Source organism: Alosa alosa, chromosome 24, assembly GCF_017589495.1.
Source record: "Alosa alosa isolate M-15738 ecotype Scorff River chromosome 24, AALO_Geno_1.1, whole genome shotgun sequence".
In the NCBI taxonomy this organism is placed as follows: Eukaryota; Metazoa; Chordata; class Actinopteri; order Clupeiformes; family Clupeidae; genus Alosa; species Alosa alosa.
This window is the reverse complement of record NC_063212.1, coordinates 18888360-18905117: the sequence shown is the minus strand read 5'-3', so window position 1 is coordinate 18905117 and position 16758 is coordinate 18888360. Positions and strand designations below refer to the sequence as shown.

General features: G+C 40.7%; 1 protein-coding gene across 1 annotated transcript in view; it reads left to right on the top strand.

The window, feature by feature from the left end:
- LOC125289303 (receptor-type tyrosine-protein phosphatase delta) overlaps nt 1-6035 on the top strand; it is a 109151-nt gene extending 103116 nt beyond the window's left edge. Inside the window, exons 36-39 of the mRNA XM_048236057.1 lie at nt 180-305; nt 1624-1778; nt 3380-3515; nt 5668-6035. Coding sequence (XP_048092014.1) covers nt 180-305; nt 1624-1778; nt 3380-3515; nt 5668-5736 — 486 coding nt within the window. The 3' untranslated portion in view covers nt 5737-6035. The remainder of the gene's footprint in view (nt 1-179; nt 306-1623; nt 1779-3379; nt 3516-5667) is intronic.
- The last annotated feature ends 10723 nt before the right edge of the window (nt 6036-16758 follow it).

Below are 16758 nucleotides of genomic sequence, written 5' to 3'. Positions count from 1 at the left end.
GTCATCCAAATATCAGACTCCTCTAAAAGGACCAAGATGTATAATTTGCTGTATAAATGTCTTTAAAAAACTTTGAGGAGGTCCATATTCCCATTCATCATCAAACAGAACCGAGACAGCTGTGAAAGAGCTGTCCTCGATGTGACGTGTCTTTTCCGCCACTCTCTCATCTCCTTTAGGAAAAATGCCATCAGTATTGGCCAGCGGAGAGGTCTGCCCGCTACCAATACTTTGTGGTGGACCCTATGGCCGAATACAACATGCCTCAGTACATCCTGAGGGAGTTCAAAGTCACCGACGCCAGGGTAAGCTCTCAAACACACACACACACACACACACACACACACACACACACACACACACACACACACACACACACACACACACACACACACACACACACACACACACACACACACCTTCACATACTTGGTTCTATTTTACTCTGGTTTGGTAAGTATAAATATGAAATGGAAGGTTGTTGGAATGTGTACTGCATAGCATCCGCGACTCCCTCTTCACTATCATCCAGTGGTGAAAAAGTTGCCTGTGTCAAAATGGAAGTCTTTTTGGTTGTGTTTGTATCAGGTTGTAACAGGTCATGGGTAGCAATTGCAGTTCATGCTATTTTATTGTGGAGAATTGATCATTTCTACAGTGGAAATACACCATTAGCTAGGAGTTGGTTGGTAGCATGTCATAACTCATCTGTGAATTCAAAGACTCATCATCATAATAATAATAACAATACAAATCTTTACATTTATGGTGGAGCTGAGGAGTTTTAATTCCATCAAAGGCTTACTAAGATAAACGGGCCAAGCTCTTCCTTTGTAGTGCACATTACCCATGGACCTCAATAGGGATAGCTTTCCTTATCGGGGGTGTACAATATCACTTAAGCTATGCACATCCGCACAAAGCCTGCATTCTCGAGAGTCTAGCAAATGCTGCACATCAAAGGAATTAGCTCGTTCATTGTTCCGGAATTAAAACATGCAGGTGAGGTGACAGATATATCTTTGTGTTTTGAGAGCTGGAGGAATCATTCCTTTGTAGTTCCCCTACCTACTGTTGTCACCTCCGTAACGTTTCCCAGAACGTTCCCAAGAACGTTTCACAAAGAACTAAGAAGCTGCAGAGGAGTTAGCAAGATTCAGTTAGGCAGCATGTCAGCTTACCCGAACGCTTACGTCATAAAGCTAACATAACCATGTCACAATATGCCATTTGTAGGCGTCAAATAACATTGTGGTGATGAAAGTTTCATTTTCTTTATTTTAAACCAGTTTCATGCCACTATTATTGGCAGCGACTGTCTTGACAATACGCATAATGTTTGAGTTTATGATAATTGACTGCTATGGCAACCAGCATGAGAGCCTTTGAGACTGTCAAATCACTGCAACCCTTTTTCAAATCATCAGACACCAACAGTGGTGATGGCTAATGACGTTATATGACATTTTTACTCACAATGTGATGACATTATATGACATTATGTGAATCTCATGACAGAAGTGAAGTTCCATCAAAGGCATGTCAGCCACGCTGCATTCCACACAACCTCACTCTCGCACTGTGAAGTGAAGAGTATTGAGCTCATATTGTTCTCGGTTTCAGGATGGACAGTCGCGGACGGTACGTCAGTTCCAGTTCACCGACTGGCCCGAACAGGGAGTGCCAAAATCGGGAGAGGGCTTCATCGACTTCATCGGCCAAGTGCACAAAACGAAAGAGCAGTTCGGCCAAGACGGACCCATCTCGGTCCATTGTAGGTAAGGAGGCACACTTACTGCAGCTGTAGCTCTGAGGCTTGGAAGCCCCTTCTGCCCACTGGGATGGACCATGACTTGTCTGAATAAATGTATGAATGTGGTTTTACATCAAAGTCCATTGCAGATATCACCTGAATTTGTATGCAGACTTTTGCATTTGTGCTCTCCTTGTGACTCTCCGGGTGGCGTTTGATGGGGTCATCCCACCTGATGTGTACAAACCACTTATGCCGCTCGTTAGCCTTAGTTAGACTTGTCTCGTTAACTGCCCTTCTCTTCTCTTTTCTCTTATTCTTGTGCTCTGCCGTCTCTCCTCTCATCCCTTCTGTTCTCCTCTGCTCCCTCTCTCCCCCTGTGGTTCTCCTCCTGTGGTTCTGCCCCTGTGGTTCTCCTCTCCTCTTGGCCTCATCTCATGAACTCCCCCTCTCTTCTCTCCTCTGTTTTTTTTTTTTATTCCTGTCCTCTGTCCTCTCTTCCCTACATTGGTGCTCCTATCATCTGTCATTACTGTCCTTGTATGGGTGTCCTCTCCACTGTTGTTCCTGTGCTCATCCTGTTCCCCTTTCCTCTGCTGTCACTGTACTATGGTTCTCCTCTCCTCCTTTCTCTTCTTTTCTCTTCTCCTCTCCTCCCTTCTCCTCTCCTCCCTTCTCCTCTCTTCTCTTATCCTCTCCTACCATCTCTTTTCCTCTTCTCTCTTCTCTTATCATCTCATTCTGTCTCTTCTCTTCTCTTCTCCTCTCTCTTCTCTTCTCTTCTCTTCTCTTCTCTTCTCTTCTCCTCTCCTCTCTTCTCTTCTCTTCTCTTCTCTTCTCTTCTCCTCTCTTCTCTTCTCTTCTCTTCTCTTCTCTTCTCCTCTCTTCTCTTCTCTTCTCTTCTCTTCTCATCTCATTCTGTCTCTTCTCTTCTCCTCTCTTCTCCTCTCTTCTCTTCTCTTCTCCTCTCTTCTCTTCTCTTCTCCTCTCTTCTCTTCTCCTCTCTTCTCTTCTCTTCTCATCTCATTCTGTCTCTTCCCTTCTCTTCTCTTCTCTTCTCCTCTCTTCTCTTCTCCTCTCCTCTCTTCTCTTCTCTTCTCCTCTCTTCTCCTCTCTTCTCTTCTCTTCTCTTCTCTTCTCATCTCATTCTGTCTCTTCTCCTCTCTTCTCTTCTCCTCTCTTCTCTTCTCTTCTCTTCTCTTCTCATCTCATTCTGTCTCTTCTCTTCTCCTCTCTTCTCTTCTCCTCTCTTCTCCTCTCTTCTCTTCTCTTCTCCTCTCTTCTCTTCTCTTCTCTTCTCTTCTCTTCTCATCTCATTCTGTCTCTTCTCTTCTCCTCTCTTCTCTTCTCCTCTCTTCTCTTCTCCTCTCTTCTCTTCTCTTCTCATCTCCTCTCTTCTCCTCTCTTCTCTTCTCTTCTCTTCTCCTCTCTTCTCTTCTCTTCTCATCTCATTCTGTCTCTTCCCTTCTCTTCTCTTCTTTTCTCTTCGTATTCCTGTTCACCTGTGTTGTTCCTGTCCTTATCTGATTCCTCTGTCATCCATGCCCTCCTGTGTTTTCTCCTCTGTTGCTCCTGTCTTCCTTTCTCTCCTCCCTCTCTGCCTCCTTCCTACTCTTCACCCTCCAGTGCTGGCGTGGGCAGGACCGGTGTCTTCATCACTCTCAGTATAGTGTTGGAGCGGATGAGGTACGAGGGCGTGGTGGACATCTTCCAGACGGTGAAGATGCTCAGGACGCAGAGACCTGCCATGGTACAGACAGAGGTCAGTACACCTGTCAATCAATCTCCACCCATCAATCAATCAATCAATCAATCAATCAATCTCAATCAAGAGTTGTGGGTTTGATTCCCGGCTGCCATCCTTGTGCCCTTGAGCAAGGCACTTTACCATAATTTGTTTTTTGGGGAGACTAGCCCTTGTAATAATTAAAATATGTAAGTCGCTTTGGATAAAAAGTGTCAGCCAAATTAATAAATAAATAAACAGCAAGACTACAGTACAGTACTGTCAATGCACATATAATGAATGTTTGACAATATAAATACACATAAGAAGTGATACTTAGAACACAGAGGAAAGATAGATGACAAGGCTCATCTTCCATGTCAATACAAGAGTAATATGACTAGTTGCAAACAACAGAACAAAACAAAAATATTAATATGAAAGTATGGTCATAGTAAAAAGGCAGTATTGCCAAAACACAACTAATAGATATTGCATGTAGTTTGGTAGATGGCATGGCATTAACAGCAGTAATTAGAGCAGCAAATACTTAATAAATGAATTTAAAAAAAAATACATTATTTGTTCACAGATGATGCCAATCAGTCAATCAATCTATCCATCTATCTATCACAACAGTTCAGAGAAAGTCATGTTTGTAATAAAATGGCTAGTGTTACATAAAGAAAAAGTGTATAGTCATAACCCTGTAGATGAGCTAATATTATGCTTGTTGCATGGTATCTGCAGTTTGCACATACACACAAAAGACAATGTTTTTTGGTTAAACATGAGGATGATTCTAACATTATTATTTTTTTTTTTTTGATATGAAAAGAACCATTTCCTTAATCAGAGAAACACTTTAGCCACTTTCCAATGATATAAGACTTGTAAGCAGAAAACCAGTGCAATCGGCTATCAAAATGATGAATGGGAACTTCAAGTTCAATTTCTGGTCACTAACTTCCCGGCAAAGACACCGCACTGAAGTGCAGTGAGGGGGGTTGGATTTGTCCTACAGATGTCATTTTTATTCAGGATAAAAGGAGGAAGAAGAATAAAAAAATAGCCCTATATCCTATGCAAATGACACTGGCGGGGCATTACAGCAGCCAAAAGGCACTCTCAAATGTTGATAGAAAATTATTCTCGAGATCAATAGATTAGAAAAAAAAAAAGACAAAATGGGGCACAGTGGGGAACAAGTGGCTCTCTGGCTTCGGTGAAAAGCAGCAATCTTCTGCTCGACCATGCAGAGTAGGACACGAGAGGGCGGACAAGAGGTTGAAGGCATGAGATGAAGCTGATGAAATGTCAGCCTGTATAGACCCTTTCAAGAGAGTTCCATTATCAGCATCATACACTAGTTGGCCCCACAAGACTTCCTTTTTAACATTCCATATGTTATCTTAATGCAGAGGAAGTAGATTGGGGCCCAAATAGAACGTTCAAGCATTGTTTTTGTTTTTGTTGTTGAAAGGGTCTGTATACAGTATAACCATTCGTGCAAGTTTCAAAACACTCGTCTCATCCTTCACAGTTTTGGTCGTTTTTTTTTCAGCAGAATATAAACATTTTAGAAGGCATTTTGCACGTTGTCGTTGTGCCATCTGTGACTGCTGTGTTAAATGCAATGCAACAGTAATAATAACACTAAAGAACATCCAAGTTCTAAAATTGGGAGCTGGACGAAATGGGCATAACAAAATAAGTGAAGGAAGTCCGCTACACCAATAGCTCCAAATAGAGTTTTATGTACTGTTTCGGGCGTTAGCCTGAAAGTTTTATGTAACGTTTTCGGGCGTTTGCAGACTTCATTCACTTACTTTCAATACAATGCATGTCAATAGAAGACTGTCGTTTGGCTGTGTTCAAAACAACTCCAATACTACAGAATCTCACATAGAACATAACATTGTAGTAACAGTAGAAAAGCCGTTTTAGTTCTCCAAATGGCTGAATGAGGAATAGATTATGTACTATCAGGTTTCTAAACTTGCTGGCTCACACTTTGTATATGCAAAAAAAAATAAGCAGTGTAAAATGTTTGACCGAGGCTATGGTTTAACGACTCCGATCTCACATTTGGCAAATGTCATGGTGTTTGACAAATGTTTTCTTTACGATGTTTACCCGTTTGTTTAAAACTGTTTCTCTCTTTGTCTCTCTCACTGTCTGTCTGTAGGATCAGTATCAGTTCTGCTATCGAGCAGGCTTGGAGTACCTTGGGAGCTTTGATCACTATGCAACGTAAGAGTCTCGCTCCGGGTGGGCGGGGGCAAACCAGACAGGCCTTGTGAGGAGCCAGAGCGTCTCTACTGAGCCATAACTCCCTGCTTGCGACAAGTACTTCTTTACTCAACTCCTAGGGTCAAGACTTACGTGTTGGGCGACGAACCCAAACCTAAAAAAAAAAGATTATTAAATAATTGAGGATAGACAATTCCATGCGGACCAAGATTAACCCCCTCACAACTCTCAGTAGAACCTCCACACTTCCCCCTACCATCAAACCCTTCATGTCCCCTGCCTATTCCAACAAGAAAATCCCCAACCCCCAATACTGAGACACGGGGAATCCTGACTGTTGGAGCTCTGTATGGAATTATTATTTTTCTTCTGTTGGCTTCAAGGATTCCCCTCGGACGGCTCAACTCAACACATGAAATCAATGAAAATAAAATAAATAAAAAAAATAAAAAACACATATACGTAAAATGAGTAAATAAATGAACATTCATGAGAACTGCATCAACTGACACAGAGCTTTTGGGGAGAGGAGGAGTCGGATGGAAACAGCCTGAGAGAAGATGCACATTGTAAAGAGTATTTTCTGTTCTACAATCAAATGACACGAGAGAGCATCTCATTGGATGACGAAAAAAGAAAAGACCAGTGATTGGTGAAATATTAAAAAGGGACACCACTAAAGTCAAAAAGAAAATAGTAATGTTCCTGTCGCAACTTTCCTGTTCAATTATAAAAAAGGGGGTGGGTGTGGGATGTTTAAAGGAATACCAGATAAATGATAAAAACCTATTGATTTAGTTTTTTAGTACTTTATTATACAGCTGATCCTGTGCTTTATTTTGAACTGTGTGAAATTATTTCCTTTTTTTTTAACAAAATGATCACTTGACGAAGTGAATTCAAGTATAGGCTTTGTCATTCACCTTTTTCCATCTGATGCATAATTTTGTAAGCTGTAGAACTACTCTAATGTATGCACCATCAAGTTTAAAAAAAATCCCTACGCTGTCTTTTTACTGTTTTTTTTTATTCCCTTTTGTTAAAAAAAGGAATACCTGTTGTCACTTGTTTTTATCATATAATTGTTTTGCAGACCTGCGTTTTCACTACCACAATGCTAACGTAAGCATTTCTTTTTCTATTTGTCCACAATCACATACACAATAACCTACACCTGTTCAATTGAGTAAATTGAACTCAATTCAATTGAATTCAATAAACTGGGGCTTTGTGGAATCAACAGGGATGAGCAAAGTATGAAGTTGCTGCTACCAATTATCTTAGTTCTTCCATGTTAGAATGATGTGTTGCTAATGAGAGGATATTTATAAATACCAGATTTATATTATATATATATATATATACATATACATATATATATGTATACCATATAAAGCAAATATATTCTCTATATGTTCCATGTATAGAGAATATATGCACCATATGAACATATTTATGAACTTCAAGACTACAATATAAATGAATATATAAATATATGTTATGAATGATTATATATAAAAAGTTCTGCAATGAGATTTCTGGAGTTTTTTGGGGGAAATGATGAGAACTTTCACTGGAATGCACATCAGTAGGGACAAAAAAAAAGATCGTATTTCTGATTCAGTGCATCTTTTCTTGTGCAATAAATAGGTGTGTATTATAAGTAGGGTTTCTGTGTGGATACCTTGATTTGTTTCCCTTTCTCTCTCTCTCTCTCTTTCTCTCTATCTTTTTTCATGTCATTGCTATCCCCTCGACAAAAGGGGGATTAAGGAGATTGTCACGTTGTCACTCAAAAATAATGTAGTGAATTTAGCCATGTGGAAGTACCGTCTATGGTTAGTGCAGCTACAGTAGAACGTTAGCCATGTAGTCATCCTCCAGTATAGTAAGGCAAGGTACAAAGACGTCACTTTCTTGAGGTTTTAAAAAGGTGTAATAGCGTAATATTTTATGTTTTATTTTTTTGCATTTAGAGTGCCTTATATTTATGCCTGCTTTTATTAAAACACTCATTAACTCTTTTATGTATTGTCTAGTAGTCATATTATCAATTTGTGTATTTAATTTTACCATAAGTATTCTCTTTTTTGTTAAAAGTATTATGACATCATATGGAATTATATATGCAAATAAGTAAATTCAAATGCTCCAGTTTCTTTTTTCCTTGATCCTTATGATTTTTTGTGGCCTTAATCTGGCATAGTGAAAAGTAAACTAGAACAGCAAACATTACAAATTACACATGGCTCGAGGTCCATCACTATACGTTGTTAACTTGTACATCGTTTTTCAACTTGTGGCGCTAATAGGGTGAAGACTGCAGCATCATTGTGTGTGACGATGTGATATATTGTTGTGTCTCAAAATCAGCTAGGTGCATTTCTAAGTCTACTCTTAAAGACAAAAACCTTAACAGCACAAAGCATTTAGTTCTCGTTTTATCGTCTTCGTGTCGGTCACATGAGACAGCCTCCAGCTATCGGAGCGCTAGGAGTTAACTCCTGACTCTCAGTCGAAAAGGGACTCCATACCCTGCCTTAGGACTGACAGTACACACTTGATAAGGAAGGGTCGTAATCAGAAGAAGCAAGCAGGAAAATAACATTAAAAATACACAAACAACTGAAAAGAAAAGAAAGACATGTTAAAAGCTTAACAAATTAATTCTTGACAATCGAGCAGCGTGTAGGGGCCAGGGAGGGCGAAGGACACTCTCACAAAGCAAGAAGCATTATTCTTACACGTATTTACGTTGGTTGGTATCAACATATGACAAAGACACGTTCAAATTTTGTTTGCACGGTAGATATACAGTATATATATATATATATATATATATATATATATATATATATATATATTTTTTGTTTATCTTCAGTGGCTTTGTGGATGTGCATTCCAGGTGCTTTCTTTCCCTGATTGCGTTGCGCTGAAAGGTTATGATTCTCTTAGTCGTTTCATTGGTTCATATTGTTTTTTTGTTGTTGTTGTTTTTTTTTTTTTTTTTTCTTTTCGATGTTGTTGTTATTGTTGCATTCTCCTTAACCAGTCTTTAATTTTACATTCATTGCTGTAACAGTCAAACTCAAAAAGTGCTATTATTTAGCTCCATGTAGACATTAACTCATCTGTCTCACGTCTTTATTTTCCCAGGTGTGTCTTTTTCATTTTCTCCATTTCAATCTTATTTCAATATGCATGGTAACCATGTGGCCAGAGAGGGTCTGGTAGGAAGAATTGCACTTTCTCTATCTTTGTACTATGCACTGCCCTCTTGATTCTGAACCCAATAATGTATTACTTGAACCCATCTGTAAGAAACTCCTGACACACTCACTTTGTGTATATAAATAACACAATGGTATTGAAATTTAAAAAAAAAGACAAAAAAAAAAGGTTTGTGGCAAAAAGAGCATCCATTCTGGTGCCATGGAAACTCATCCAGGTGACTCCCTCCCTCTTTGGAAATTTTTGCCTCTCCCCCTTCTTCCCAAACCCGTCCTATCCTTATCCAAGCTCCCCCCACCAATCCCCTCTCCGCCATCCGTTCTGTGGCTTTTGCCCTAAGAGCTTAGAGTGTCATTGAGAGAAAATAAACGTTGTGTTCTCTACTCTCTCTCTCTCTCTCTCTCCTATCTATCACTTGTCTGGATGCATAGACTGAAATTAATTAAAGAAATTGTACAAAACAACTAAAAAAAAAAGAGAAAAATGGCTTGTTAAAAGAAATCATAAAATTACCTCCAGTTAGTTGTAAGCGTATACTGTTTTCTTTTTGTTTTGTTTTTTTGTTTTTATTCTGATTTGTTATTTGTTTGTTTTCTGAATGAGAGGGGTGATTTTTATTTTCTTACCTAGGTTACATTGGTGGCGAAAGATGTCTGTATGGATATAAAAAAACAGTTCTTTGCTGACACAAGTTCCATTTGTTATAAATGAATTCTATTAAAAAATGTAAGTGTTATGCATCATACTCCTCCACTTTTTCCATGCAATCACATTGACTCTTGAAGACTGATGAGGCCATTTCTGGCCCTGCTGCCGATGTTGGGGGCAAAATCCATAGCACCTCTGCCCAAGGAAATAATGGCCTTGCTCAGTCCCTTAATAGATCTTTTGTCGTGCAATTAGTACTCTGACACGTCAGAAATAAATAAATGGGGTCCATATTCGCAATGTACCCTCTGCTGAAATATCATCAGAAGAATGTCCAGATGAGTGTTGTTGTGGAGACAACAACTATATATAAAAAAAACTAACAGAAAGTAGTGTAGATTTAACCCTGTAAAACAAAAACCTGACCTACACATACAGTGAAATAACATCAGATCAAAGTTTTACATGGATTATTTTAACTATCTTCAACTATTGTATCTAAGTACCACACTTACAACAGCATATTCATATTTTGTAATATGTCCACAACTTTAGCTGTTGACTACTCTTAAAGTTAACATAGTTTTGATACTCTACAGACTGTTGCTGTGCTGTTACTCCTTATCATGCGTAGGTATGGGATAACGGCCGCCGAGGTGTCCTAGAAAAAGAAGCCAACTTGTTCTGTTTGTTGTTCAACTTTCTTCGGCCTTAACAGCGATAGCATGGACAGTTAGCTTGTTTACAGTTGATTCCGTTGTTGCGAAGCCTGCTTCCAGGCTCAACCGTCGTCCTACTATGGTTGTTATAGTTGCCATTCATAAGCATGGATATGGAACGGTGATCAAACTTTTCTTTTACCAGATCTACTTCTTAGGTGTCCCGTTATTCAGAATTAATAGCCACCCCACCAGCCAATCAGAAAAGAGTATTTCTTCTCTCCGGGTGATAATCAGTATTATTGTATGGATATAAATGCTTAAAAATATCTCAAAATATGGAAGGTTATTTTAGCAGGGGTTAGCCACCAATACGGCTATCATATTCAGCATTCAATGGGCCCTTTGCACGTACGGCTCGTTTGTTTCTGGTGGAGCAAGGTGTGTTTGAACCTGCCACTATTGTTAGTGTCTACACGGACCCGGTTGGGTGTTGCACCTAGTAAATCAGCATGTTACGATAAAGACAGATTTATGTGAGTTAAAATGGATATTATTGGGCAAACAAGATATTCAGTGTCAGAGTGAAGATGTTAGGAGCAGAATATAACAGAAAATGCTGTTACAACACAGTTGATGCTCCACCGGACACAAAGCGGCCGCATTGAGAGCCTTCGTGCAAAGAGCCTGCCTGTCTGTTCAGAGAACAGCTGTGTACATAACCCTTGAATGAGTTGTGGGTTACCAGGTTGTGGTGACATATGGGTTGAAACTAGCGTGTGGATTCTGTGTTTACATTCTGATTCACAGACAATCTTAGCCTAGAAATCTAGACACATCCTAGCGGCAGCAAATGTAATTTGCTAGCCAGGGTAGTCTAGCAATTCTCCGTTGGCTTGCGAGCTGGAAAAATTAAAATTCGATCAGGCCAATCACATTGTGTATAGAGTCGGGCGGGCTTAACATAATGATGGCAGAATTGCAACTGTTCAGCGTGAATTCCCTGGTACTTGAAAACAAAGAAGATGGATGCTGCTGCTGGCGAACACCGCGACACAAGTTAAGCTTTTGTTAAGTTAGCAAAAGTTTGATCAACCAGCCAACTAGCTCCGCTGGTGGGAAAACGCAGGAGAAAGACAACCGTTTATCCCGCCCCTCGGATTGAGCACTGCGAATGGTGAGTTCCCAGACCCTACATCTTGATGTAGGTCTGGCTCGTCAGGCTAAAACAATCTGGCAACTTGGGTAAAGTCAGACAAAAAAACATTCATGGATCTGTCAAAACATTGCAGTGCCTCGGACTGGGAGGTGAGCGTGCTAGCAAATGGTGCTAAAACCCATGGGTTCTTACTAGGATGTCTTTGAAGGTGACAGAAAGGAAGCTATCTTGCACCGCACAGCTATCATATCAGCTGGCAACCATTACACTGGGAGAAACCTGAAAGATGAAAAAACAGGTGTTGCCAGGTCTGGGAATAGATAAATAGATAGATAGATAGATAAATATAGATAGATAGATAGATAGATAGAGACTTTATTGATCCCCAAGGGGAAATTCAAGGTGTCTGTAGCATACAGACATCACACACAACATATATATGCCAAATGTTTTTTGTAAAAGTCAACATTGGATAAATATGCTATGGTATGCAGATTACAATTGCTACTGCATCCGTGTCATAACCGCATGGTCCAGTAATCCGAAGCCCATTGCAACACAGCCTCACTCACAAATGTAGTGACTTCATATGCCGTACTTCCCACAGACAAAAAATCTGAATGAATTTTGTATTCAGACAGAAAAAAAAAACACTATGCAGAGACAATACTTGGAGTCTTTTGTGCTCTAACCCATTTGTCAGCTAATCATGAAAGCTGCCGTAGTGAATTTGGTATCTTAGAGAAATGACAAGGCCTTTACCTTGGGGAGAGAATTTCACAACGTTGCCATGTACGGTGCAATTGGTCTAATTTCTCACAAAAATAATGTCGCCTTGAGAGGCCGATTAAGTCACAGACAACGGATTTTTTGAAAAGGATCGACAAGCTCGAGTCGAAGGCAGGAAACATCTGTGCAGGGGTAGAAGGGGAAACAGATGAAGAAAAGGGACCTTTATCTGCCTCAGCCCAGATACGGATAAGTGCTCTTGAAGGAAAAGAAATTGGGGAAAAAAGTTTGTCTCTCAAAAATGTCAGCACTTCTCTTAAGACGCACGGCACAAAGCTGTTTGAACCATCCATAAAACGAGGAGGGGAAAAAATGAACAACTTGACATTTAGGCCTCTATCATCCATAGTTCCAGCTTCATACTTTCTCTGTGTGATGCATATCTGATAAATATTTCCTACATAACTAAGCCTATTTATCAGTTCATATCTGTAACTCAACTAAGCTTCTCAATTAGGAAGAAAAGAAGAATGAGCCAACACATGGAAATGAGTTAATGTCCTTCATATCAGTATTAATGACATTTGGCATGTTCAACCAGAGAGAAATAATCAGATTAAAACTGTAACAGCGGACTTTCATCATTTCTCTGACAGACTTCCTGTTTCTTGAAATGAAATGGCAGACCTCACTCTGATCCAACCTACAAAAATACTCAAACCTTTTTGGAACTGGAAGGAAATAAGTATTCAAAATGTCCATGCCTCAAGCATGTGATGGCACTCAGATAGCCCTATTACCATCCAGATGAACAGTTAAAGCCCATATATCAGTGACATATTAGATACTGAGGTAATTCCTAGCTATGGTCTCCGCTTAAATGTAAATGCTGTAATGTCATTCTATTGCTGTACAGTAGCCATGTAGCTGTAATGTCATTCTATTGCTGTACAGTAGCCATGTAGCTTTAATGTCATTCTATTGCTGTACAGTAGCCATGTAGCTTTAATGTCATTCTATTGCTGTAGGTGTAGCTCTGTAGCTTTAATGTTATCCTATTGCTGTAAGTGGCGTTGGATAAAAACATCTGGAAAATGTAATGTAAAAACATGTAAATGTAAAAATATCAAACATATCAGCCTTCACTGTGTTGCTTCACCAGTGCTGTCTCTGGCCCAACAGTAAGTTAAATGGACAAGCAAGGTCCAAAGTGTATGTTCTTGATCATGTTGATTCAGTTCTCAAATGCTTAACAGCTCAACTTCTTCTTTTAGTCGACAGGTCAAACTGTTATCATGAGCAGATAAAGGCATATTTACCCGTTCAGATTCATGTGTATGAGTTTTTAATTCTTTCCTACATACCATTAGATACAATTATTTTGTAAATACCTATCCATTAGATATAATGCATTTTCTCTCCCATAGCTGGAATCTGGGAGAGAAAACTGGGTCTATAGGCTTGAGATGTTCCTGTCAATTCACCTCTTTCAGAAAATGTTGCCACAGTGTAAACCAACTTCCTTTGGAATTTCAAAACTATCTCTACTTGCTGCCCATCTGCAGTCAACCAACAGAATAATAACAAATGCAAGACTTTTTAAAAATGTCTGGGTCAAGGTTGCCAAGGTTTAGGTTAGAAGATGTAAAGAAAGTTGTAGAAAGCCACTCAAGCTCAGTCAGGAAGATTAAGGTATCATCAATTAAAATATAATTAACCTCAACCTAAAATTGGCTTATCATTCGGTCATATTACGGACAACTACCACTGAGCTGTAAATACTTTATCCATCAAAATTCTGAGCTGTAAATACTTTATCCATCCTCTTACACTATTTGCAAGCAGTTAAGTGAAGTTATGTTTACTGTATGATGCTGCTACAGTGGGTGAAGCTTCTATGGCTGTTCGAATTCGTGGTTCTGTGTACTATTTTCATAGCTTGAAAGTGAGAGCCAAATCTCCCACAGACGTTTGAGCAGGGCTTTAGCCCATGCCAGTGTGTGTGTGTTTGTGTGTGTGTGTGTGTTTTTTTTGTGTGTTTTGTATGTTTGCGTGTGTGTGTCCCACAGATGTTTGAGAAGGGCTTTGGCCTGCATGTTTTGGAGGGGTATAAGAAGGTCGTGGAGGCTCTGTCAGTGTGGTGGTCACACAGCAGTGAATCAACAGAAGAAAATCCAGCCTGTGAGCCAGGGAAATAAGTGCCTGGGTGTTTGTGTGTGAGAGAGAGGGACAGAGAGTGTATGTATTGCCACTTGTATGTGTGTGTGTGTGTGTGTGTGAGAGAGAGAGAGAAAGAGAGAGAGAGAGGAAGTGTATGTATGTTTATGTATTGCCACTGTGTGTGTGTGTGTGTGTGTGTGTGTGTGTGTGTGTGTGAGAGAGAGAGAGAGAGAGAGAGGAGAGAGAGAGGTAAGAGATAGGGCACACTGAATTGTGTGTGAGTGTGTGTGTGTGTGGGTGTCTGTGTATTTGTGTGTGTGTGCATGTGGATGTGTGTGTGTGTGTGTGTGTGTGTGTGTGTGTGTGTGTGTGTGTGTAGGTGTATGGTGTGTGTGTGTGAAAGGGGGGTTAGTGTAGGGCAACCAGTGGCAGTGGTGAAGGTTAATTTTACAGTCTCAGCATCTCGCCAATAACCCCACAATCTCACTTTCCACTGGGACACCATCTGTTGCAACTGCCCGCCACTACTGCTCTCTCTCTCCCTCTCCCTCTCTCTCTCTCTCTCTCTCTCTCTCTCTCTCTCTCTCTCTCTCTTTCTCTCACACGCACATTTTCATTCTTTTCTCTTCCATCCTCTCTTTTGGACTCACCTCCCTCTGTTTCTCTCACTCCCTCTGTCTCTCTCACTCCCTCTGTTTCTCTCATTCCCTCTGTCTCTCTCACTCCCTCTTTCTCTCATTCCCTCTGTTTCTCTCATTCCCTCTGTCTCTCTCACTCCCTCTTTCTCTCATTCCCTCTGTCTCTCTCACTCCCTCTGTTTCTCTCATTCCCTCTGTCTCTCTCACTCTCTCTCTCTCTCTCTCTCTCTCTCTCTCTCTCTCCCCTATTCTCTCTCTCTCTCTCACCCCCTCTCTCTCTCTCTCTCTCTCTCTCTCTCACATGCACATTTTCACTCTTTTCTCTTCCATCCTCTCTTTTGGACTCACCTCCCTCTGTCTCTCTCACTCCCTCTGTCTCTCCTCCCTCTGTTTCTCTCATTCCCTCTGTCTCTCTCACTCCCTCTGTTTCTCTCACTCCCTCTGTCTCTACCACTCCCTCTCTTTCTCTGTATCACTCTTTTCTTATTCATTCTCTTCCACTTCCACATCTTCAACATTCTGTTTATTTTTCCTTCTTTATCCATCTTTCCGTCTGCTTTCTGTTTCTGCCACTCTGCCAACTCCGACCTCCCGTCCTTTCACTCGTGCTATTTCTCTTCCTCTCTCTCTCATTCCCTCTTTCACCCAACCACCCTCTCTCTGTCTCCTCTTTTCTCTCACTCCATCCCTCCCTATCCAACTCTCTCTCTTCTATTCTCTCTCTCTTCCATACAGCTCTTATATCTGTCTATCTATTACCTCATTCATCCTATCCATCCCTCTGCCCTCTCCTTTCTTTTACTCACTCACTCCATCCCCCCAGAGTATCAGAGTATCCCTCTCTGTCTTTCTCCTCTTTTTTTCTCTCTCTATCTGACTGCTCCCTTCATTCCCTCATTCTCCTGTGCACCCTCTCAACCTCTCCTATATTCCGCTCTTTTTCCATCCTCTCCTTTTTCTCTCTCTCTCTCTCTCTCTCTCTCTCTCTCTCTCTCTCTCTCTCTCTCTCTCTCTCTCTATCTCTTCTCTGTCCCTCTCTCTCTCTCTCTTTCTCCCTCCCTCTATCTCTCTATCTCTCTCTCTCTCTCTCTCTTCTCTCCCTCTCTCTCTCTCTCTCTCTCTCTCTATTTCTCCCTCTCTCTCTCTCTCTCTCTCTCTCTCTTCTCTCTCTTTCTTACTCTCTCACTCCATTCCTCCTCCCCTCGCCATCCACCTCTCCCTCTACAGTCGCCCAGACACCCAAACCACCACTCAGACAGACCGACCGCATGACCTAATGGCCTGTCCGTCCGTTTTCTCAGCCCCAGGGGAAATATAGTCTGGAGCCTGTGTTGCTGATCTTGGAAACAATCAGATGATGGTGGTAGTGATGAATATGTCACTTGTGCAGGGTAATCAGCGGTCAGAGACCGGCCTGTTAGCGATGATCTTCCTCCACTGAACATTCCCCTCTAGTCTGTCAAACGTTTACAAGTACTTTTGTTGTTGAAGTGTCTGAGGTGTGAGATAGGGATGATTGTGATATTGATGATGATGATGATGATGGGGATGGGATGATGATGATAATTACTGTAGATGACTGTAGCTGATTCATTTATTAGCCTTTGAGGAGCATTTGTCATCCTTTCAGAAATGTTCTTTTTATTGGACATTTTTATTGGACATTACACACGTGATGGAGACAGATGAGCATTAACACATCATCAATGCATTTGTTTTTGTTAATAGTCACCGTTTGGCTGTGTATTGCTGTTCTGTGCCCTAGGGTGCCTCTTACAAAGTACAAGATGAACATGCTTACA